Source organism: Gymnoscopelus microlampas (genome assembly GCF_963454915.1).
Source record: "Gymnoscopelus microlampas genome assembly, chromosome: 6".
Classification (NCBI taxonomy): Eukaryota; Metazoa; Chordata; class Actinopteri; order Myctophiformes; family Myctophidae; genus Gymnoscopelus; species Gymnoscopelus microlampas.
Genome location: NC_139943.1, coordinates 38,094,834 through 38,103,951, shown reverse-complemented (window position 1 = coordinate 38,103,951; position 9,118 = coordinate 38,094,834). Strand labels below are relative to the sequence as shown.

Below are 9,118 nucleotides of genomic sequence, written 5' to 3'. Positions count from 1 at the left end.
CTCAAGATCTTACAGTCTATGATTGAAGGATCAGTAATGAAATGGTACATTCTCTGGTTATCTTTTTCATTACCAGGTGGATTGCCCAGAATTGAGTCTGGCCAGAAGCATTCTGTGAAGAGGATACCCAATACCAGAGAAAATGGAGTTCCTCAATACATCCCACCCTGCCAACCGTAGCAGCAGTGTCATCACCAGCCTCCTCTCTGAAAGTCCTTACACGACTGTGGAGATTGTCTTCATCATTCTGGTGGCTGGATCATTGAGTCTGGTTACCATCATTGGCAACATCTTAGTCATGGTCTCTATAAAGGTTTGGACCTTTTTAAATTATTCAAATAGTAGATTATGATGTACACTTTATCTGCAAAACTCTACACAGTGAAATCCTGTGTTAATTTAACTCAAATGTGACCAAATGTTCCCTTACGTGTTTGCACACTCTCCGAGTTACAAATGGATAAATGAACACTCAGGATTTTACTGTGTATTATTCACATATATCCACATTATTATAATATATGTAAAAGCACAAGGCGCTTGACTAACGCAGCTGAGAATGTTAGAAGTGCTTCTGGCATGTCATTATTGTGCATGTAAAAAGGCTAAGAAATGCACATTGCATTCTACATTAGCATCCGATAATATTCTCCTATTTTCTTTCTAAAGGTCAACAGAAATTTACAGACCGTCAACAACTACTTCCTATTCAGCCTGGCCTGTGCAGACCTCATCATTGGCTTGTGTTCCATGAACCTCTACACCGTGTACATTGTGATTGGCCACTGGCCCTTAGGTCCTGTCGTGTGTGACCTGTGGTTGGCCGTCGATTATGTTGTCAGCAATGCCTCGGTCATGAACCTCCTCATCATCAGTTTCGACCGCTACTTCTGTGTCACCAAGCCGCTCAGCTACCCTGTGCGCCGCAGCACCAAGATGGCGGGTATGATGATCGCCGGGGCCTGGATTTTGTCCTTCATCCTGTGGGCGCCCGCCATCTTGTTCTGGCAGTTCATTGTGGGTGGAAGAACAGTGCCGGAAGGGGAGTGCTACATCCAGTTCTTCTCCAATGCGGCCGTGACGTTTGGCACCGCCATCGCTGCGTTTTACCTGCCAGTGGCCATTATGATCGGCCTCTACTGGCGCATCTCCAGGGCCAGCCGGAGCCGGGTGAGACGGGACAGCAGGAAGTACTCCGGGACCAGTGTGGGGGAAGGCCCTTCTCCGAGCCAAGACAAGGGCGAGAGCCAGCGCAGTGATGATGTAGTGATGCAGGAAGAGGAGGTGGAGGTCGCCGATGGGGACAAGAAGAAGGAAATGGAGCAGCAGCAAAACGGAAGTGGCCCCTGCAAAGAGGAGATAATCGATGGGGAGAACTCGACCAATGACAGCTCCATGACGGTCAGCATCCCAGCTTCGTCATCCAATCAGAAAGAGGAAGAGGAGGTCAAGTCGTCTCCCGCCAGCCTATCACAGAGGAAGTTTAATGGCGGCAGTAAGCCGAGCCAAACAAAACGTTCCTCTAAGAAAAAGGCTAGAAATTCTGTCTCCAACCAGAACGCACCAAACACCAACACTTCAGCCACCGAGAGACAAAACCTGGTCACAAGGACATTGTTCAAGGTGACAGAAATTCATAAGAGTATTCATCATATACATATGAATTTCTTTTTGCTTAATTGTCATTCTTACGTTTGAAATGTATACTGCCATATACTAAACACTGTGTGTATGTATATATATATACACATATATATATATATATATATATATATATATATATATATATATATATATATATACTGAATACACACACACACACACACACACACACAAAATACATAATACAGATATCAATTTCTAGATATGATATATTTTACAGCTATAAAGTAAAAGCAATATCTGGTAAAAAAAAAAAAGTGTAAAAAACTGAAGATGCATTACGATGTGTCATATTTGCTTACATTGTCCAGGTGACGAAGAATAGTCCGGTGATAAAAGTCAAAAAGAAGGGATGTTCCTCCAGGGAGAGAAAGGTGACTCGTACCATCATGGCCATCCTGGTTGCGTTTGTCGCCACGTGGACACCTTACAACGTGATGGTCCTGATCAACACCTTCTGCTCATCGTGCATTCCCCCTTCCCTCTGGACCATCGGCTACTGGCTGTGCTACATCAACAGCACCATCAACCCAGCCTGCTACGCCCTCTGTAATACAACATTCAAGAACACCTTCAAACACTTACTCCTATGCCAGTACAAGAACATACGCTCGATGCGGTGAGGATGGACAGCATGAGAGTTTTGTATAATAATTACAGGGTGCAAGTAATGTGGTCTGTGAGGTACAGTTATGAGTTGCTATCCGCCATGTGAAATACAGGGGAGACAAAGACTGGATATCATGTAAAGTTGAAATATACTATAGTAAGTACTCATGGTCCGCTTATTCCCTTTTTGTTGCAATGATTCAGACAATCATTTGAAAATTGTGAGTTTGCGTAGTATAAATGTGCAGCATACACAGGTTTAGGGCCATCGCAATGGACGGGGTAAAATATTGGCTCCGTATTATTTAAGACAATCACATTCTTTTGGTAATGTAATTATATTGTACTAGAAAGTTTGGGCCGCTATGCGGCCCTCACATCTAGAGTTCCTCACACATCATCTGACTGATATGCCCATATATGGAGATCTCTGTGTTTGTCAGTCCTTGTCCCTTTTATGCCCATATATGGAGATCCCTGGTGTCAGATGATCAGTATATGCCTATATATGGGTATGCCCCCTTTTTGAGCCGACTGATTTGTTTGCACCTGATGCCATGACGACGCATTGAGGTTAGACAACACACTCCATATTTTGGCGTAGCTGCATTGGGTTATGGTTATGGCTGAGTCATGGTGACATGAGCGTGACGTCAGATGTTCGCCCGCCGGCTGGCCGGCCGGCCCTCCCTTAAAGGAGTAGTTCACCCAAAGAATTACTTATTTTCTATCAATTATACACCCCATGAAGCCTTGAACTCATGGATATTCCAAAGGCAATAATTTGATGACCGGCGGAATCTCCGATAGGAGACTCAAAGAGTCTTCTGAGTCTCCTACTGATGACCCGGTCATCAAATGATGAACGATCAAATGATGGGGGTGTGTAATTGATAGAAAATACATCATTTTTTGGGTAAACTACTCCTTTAAGCCAATTGTAATATAGGATACTGTATATTTGACTCTGGGTTGAGTCTCTACACATTTCTGGCTTTAGGGGATTTCCTTTGAGAGAATGTGCTTCTCTTTGCTTTCTCCCACGAGACCATCTATACTACATTGTTTACAAAGTAAAACTAACACTGAGAGTGTAAACACTCTGGTTTTATAGTCTGCCGAATCTGTTTTTGCACTAACTGTCAAATGTACATTCATTACATGCAGTATGTATGTACAGTAGTTACTAAGTTAATACATTTTTAGTGCATGTACTGTATAGGATAAAAAGGAAAGCTGATATATAGTGGTAAGAATTAAAAGGAGGAGTCTACATGCACCATCATACAGTATATATGCTCTTATAAGCCATATCTGCCAACTTGGGGTGTATGAAGAGAGATTTAAAGATTTAAAACGTAACCACTTAAAAACACTATCTTATCACACAGCAAACATAGCCAGTCTACAAGCTCACAACATGTTGCATTGTGACACATTGTGAGCTTGTAGAAGATTTTGGAAAGGTTTGCCCATATGTGACATGGCCAAAATAGGGACACCATTGAAAGTGGTTGCATTTTTTTGAAAGGGATGGAAAGGTTCTGTTGGCAGCTATGAAAATCATGACTGTAAATAGTGTGTTGTGTGTGTGTGTGTGTGTGTGTGTGTGTGTGTGTGTGTGTGTGTGTGTGTGTGTGTGTGTGTGTGTGTGTGTGTGTGTGTGTGTGTGTGTGTGTGTGTTTGTACGGTGTGTGTGTGTGTGTGTGTGTGTGTGTGTGTGTGTGTGTGTGTGTGTGTGTGTGTGTGTGTGTGTGTGTTTGTACGCGTGTGCGCTTGTGTGCGTCTGTGCGTGTGTACATGTTTACCCTTTGGTCGAATATACTCACCTCTTATTTAAGATAATATGATACCGGTAATATGTCAAATGTGACCGAATGCATAATCCTCTTCCCTCTATCTTCTGTATCTATGTTTTCTGTAAAAATAAATAATGTCAGAATGTGAAACTTAGTGTCATTCATGTGTTTCATGTCAGGAAATGTAGATACTAATTAATAGTTTTTTTGTGAATGAGTAATTAATTGGCCAGATTCGCAAACTAGCTGTGATTTAAATAATTGTGTCGGCAGCGGGCTGAATCTCACTCAAACTGAAGATTTGGGTTAATGTCCACTGTGCAACATTGGACATTAACAATGTACTGTAAGTTGTACTGTAAGTTTGTACTGTAAGTTTGACGACTAAACAAAAGTTTGAGTGTTCATTTAACACTCAGGATTTTCTTATGAAGGTTTCACTTCTTAAAATCATTATTCTTGGTACTTTGGCCTACCATGGAATGCATACAGGTTCTCATCCATTAGTCAGCTTTTTATCCTTCACTAATTCTAAATGCTTGGTGTCCAGAATTATGACAAACTCTTGAGACATTCTATACATGAATGTCTCAACCTTGCCAGTTACTTAAAAGTGGAAACAAGACTTATGTAATATTGATTTGAATGGCCATGAATTTGCTTCATCCGAAAATAATGGCACATCAGTTAATCCAGTGGAATAAGTAGGCTACATAGGTCTTACTTTTCCCCAGTATGTAGATTTCAATTAAAACTGACTGATAACTATTCCGAACCTTTGTAATATTAGTACTCGTTCCTAAAAAGAACCATCCTCACAAGCTGGTTTAATCAATTCATACTACTAACCACTAATGAAGGCTAGCATCCCAATGTTTGGCGAAAACAGCAGATCTACAAGCTCACAGCGAGTTGCACTGGGATGCGTGGTGAGCTTGACAATTTTCAGCAGCACCCTGACCAATGAGACTTCAAATTGTCCAGTTATAGCACCAACATGAGACAGATTTTTGCTAAACACATTGTTTTTTTGATTACTAGAGATTTTGTTCAAACCTCGCACAAATCGGTATACATTATCTCTGTAGTTATGTGATCAAGACCTATCTGACACATTTCTCATATTCCATTCCGATTGACTATAATTGGCTTCCATAGTTTGTGAGGGAGGTCCGTTTCGCACAAAATGCCACACATCATGAATACTGTGCCCGATTGCTGGGAAACGTTGGACGCACATTCCCACTAAGCCAAGGAAGAACCTCCATCCCATCTCAAATCTCCTTGTGGTGGCACTCTGGATTCCTTGGATTATGACGCAATTTGTAGGCCCTGTTTGTGCTAGATAAAATGTTATGCCATAGTGCGTTTTCTTCAAAACATTTTTTACCAGCATGCAATGCGGGTCTATAAAGAGACTCAACACTAGTCATTTCTCGACATTTTCTCAAAATGTTTTCGATCATTGGCTGTCCTTTAAACCAATGGGGATACTTTCTCATACTCTGAACGGGCGGTCTCGTCCTCCGAAGCTATGGTACTAGACACGCCTGTCGCCTCTAAGGCTACTATACACGCCTGCCAAATCGCCGTGACACAGAGTAATATATAGGACAAAATTTAAGTAAAGTACTTGAGTAAATGTACTTAGTTACTTTATACCTCTGCATACGGGCTGCGTAGCGTCCGTTCTGCATGCTATACATGACTGAGTCATGTCTTGTTTTGCTACTACTCCTACAGATTCTGTCCAAAACTCACACAAATCGGTACACATTATGTGATCAAGTATGTATGAGTCATATTTTTCAGATCCCATTTCAATTGGCTACTGCCTTCCAAAGTTTGTGGGCCCTGGGTAGGCAACCTGGCCTGGCGGAGACCTGTGCTCCGATGAGCACACTTTTCTAGTAAACCAATAATCAAAAGTTTCACAAAAAATGTACATGACCTGGTTGGGGCAGAATTCGTTGCTACCACAGCAATTGTAAACATGACCATATCCAACCAAAGATGTTTTACAATATGTGATATGTGTAATAACAGCTCAACATTCCAGAAGACAAGATAGAGACAGGGCATGCTTGAAACTGAACATAGACTAGAGTCACACCTTGATGAAGGGTTTTGGCTAATGCCAAAACGCATAGGTGTCAGTCATGAGGTTACTGATCAGAACAGCGCTGTGGATTTTTCTTTTCTTGGAATACACATTAAATAGACCACAGAATTAAATAATATTTAACATCTAAATGCAATTTTTGGTGCATCCTGTGTTGGTCAAGTGCTCCTGATTAGACTTGGTTGGTGTGACTAATAGATGCATAGTCTATGTTAACAAAACAGGTTGCAAAGCTACAGATGAGCTTGTTTACTTAGCGATGCAATGCAATGCAAGCAGGAAAGACTGTTTCCATGTATTATGCTCCACGCAAATGGAACAAACTTCATGACTCTCTGAAACTGGTGCGATTGGTCTCAATAGAGACATTCAGGGTGCTTCTTGAGGACACACTACATAGTGACTGCACCTGTTTCATGTAACACTATGTTTATTTGCATCTGTGACATTGTAATGTGATTCAAATGTTTGTTATTGTTTCTCATTATGTATGTATTTTATATGTTGTTATCAGGGCGTCCTTGAAAAAGAGAGCTTGCTCTCAATGGGCTTCCCTGAATAAATAAAGGAAAAAGAAAGAAAGAAAGAAAGAGAGTGGTCTAGCCAACACTAACTCGGGACTCCTGGATCGCTGCCCTCCACACTCTCCTATCTAACATCAGGGTCTTGAGCTCTACAGTGTTCTTAGCTAAACTGTCGCGCCGCAGTGCATCTACGTAGGTGGTGCGCTTCTTGCCTTTCCTGGCTTGGCCCTGGGTTGGCTCCCATAGTGTCAGTTTGCTTGCCTCTAGTTCTGGGTGCCTGACGCAGTGCCTCATCCTTCTCTCTCTGACTTTGTCTGTGACCCGTGGTAGGTCCACGGGTTTTGAGGTCCACATTTCTGATGTGGTCTGTCCATGTGACACCAGTGCCATTCGTAGCATTCTTGTGTAGACTCCATCCAGGGCCCTTTCCTGTTGTGCTGTGAGGGTCCATGTCTCAGCCCCATACAGCAGTACTGACTCCACTGTAGCTAAGAACAGCCGCCTCTTGAGGTCTTACTTTACTTTTGCCAAATACAGTATGCATTTTAATGCAAATGCCATTCCGATCTTGTGGAACATGCAGCTGTCGTTATGTGACAAACGTTGAGTCATTGCTGCATGATGCTACATAACATTATATGGGGTATTATATTTTAGGAACACAAATATGAAGATGACAAAAAATAGATATTATGTTGGGAAGAGTGAGTAACAGAGGCCTCAAAGCCAGGAAGCGTGCGCTGCCAGTGAGTCAGAGGTATACGAGAAAGTCTATTAAGTGTTAAAGGATCACTTCACCCATTTTCATATCTTCATATAATTGGTCCTCACTCATTTCTGTCTACTCGGTCTGTGACTCAGAGGAGGGCTCTGGACAGTTCAGAAACCTCCCTACCAGTGACATCATCAGTTGGCAGGATTACAAAGATTACAAGAGTTTTATGAATACATGAACAAAGGCTTTTATTTCAGGATGCTAACTTTAAAGGCTGTAATTTCTATTAGCTTGGATTCCTCATTGATGATATATACGTAATTGGTAGGCAGGTTTCTGAACAATTGTTAAATTAAACACACATATGACCTATTATTAGCATGGTATTCACAATGTAAAGTTTACAACTTATTTGATATGCAGTGTTCAGCACCATATATTATGGTCAGAAATGTCCTGGCTTGAATGTCACAGCATGTTTGTGCTGCTGGGTTAGCCAGGCATGAAAGTCCCTTTCATACTAAACAGCTACCGTTTCAGGGCCAGTTACCATGGGCAGCTCAGTCATGTTCAGCCCATGAGCAGCATGCAAGAGGTGAGGTACACAGGCTTCTGTCCTCATCTTTGTCATCACCTGGCAGCCACCCAAGCTACCTACCACCCCCACCCAGGTGAAATCTATAGACACATCCAGGGACAGTTTTATCTGCATCTTTCACCTCAACCCCGAGTATTTGAAAAGAGGACGACCTTTCTGGCTTCAACTGCTCCCCCCCACCCCCCAACTGCTCCCCCCCACCCCCTACCACACTACCACCACCTCACCTCTGGACAGCTGTGATAATACTATGCCTCCTAGTGGAATTAACCTACAGGCTTAAGACTGTTAAAACATGTCTACTCCCCATCTAAATATTCATATATTGTTTGGAAAAGTTTCATGACAAAGGTGTAGCCTACTGTATGTAAGCATTCGAATCCTCTCCTCCTGTACCAATATTGACTTGTCTTAATTTGAACTCCATAATGCTTGCTAGAGAATGGAGGAGAAATAGAAAATCTCTCTTTTCATGGAAAAGAGAGGATTAATTTGTCTCCTTGGATAACGAAGTAGCCTTTTTTAGAGGCCAATTGTGCTTTCATCTCTTTGCCAAATATTATTCATATGTGTCTCATTACGTGACTGCTATTAATTCTAGTGGGGTTTATGGTAAAAACATGTCACTGCACCCTGTTTGTTTACAAAGTAACCTACTGTTTGCGTTGTGTTTGCCTCTCCGTACCCATTGTGATTTGGCAGCAGTGTTATCAAAGACAACACAAGAACAGCAGGAGGCAACTCTAAGCCTTGACCAGATGGCCTGATAAGAATTTGTTTGTAGTGTGTTATCCTCTTTTAGTGTAAATAGCCGCGTATTTTCATATTTAAATAGTTTGTTAGTGTTTGTCTTGAGGCAATTTGGTTGAATGTTATCAATACAACCCTTTACTGTACATTTTCTTGATGTCATCCATCGCATTGACAAAAAGTAATGACAGCATCATTGTGTGTTTACAACAAAGTATAAATAAATAGGGTTTGAATATTCTGTTTGATGGCAAAAGCTGATATTACCTGCCAGAGACAACATTCCTTTAGTATGCAGCTTGAAAACTTACACTTTGCACTTACTGTCAGACTCCCTCA

At 41.7% G+C, this 9,118-nt stretch overlaps 1 protein-coding gene across 1 annotated transcript in view; it reads left to right on the top strand.

Annotated features, from left to right (window-relative positions):
- The window catches only part of LOC311047242 (muscarinic acetylcholine receptor M2-like), a gene marked incomplete at its 3' end in the record, with an annotated part of 8,393 nt that extends 6,108 nt beyond the window's left edge, over positions 1-2,285 (top strand). The window contains exons 2-5 of the mRNA XM_084059895.1: positions 77-313; positions 670-1,401; positions 1,558-1,623; positions 1,974-2,285. Coding sequence (XP_083916021.1) covers positions 143-313; positions 670-1,401; positions 1,558-1,623; positions 1,974-2,285 — 1,281 coding nt within the window. The 5' untranslated portion in view covers positions 77-142. The remainder of the gene's footprint in view (positions 1-76; positions 314-669; positions 1,402-1,557; positions 1,624-1,973) is intronic.
- Between the last annotated feature and the right edge of the window lie 6,833 nt (positions 2,286-9,118).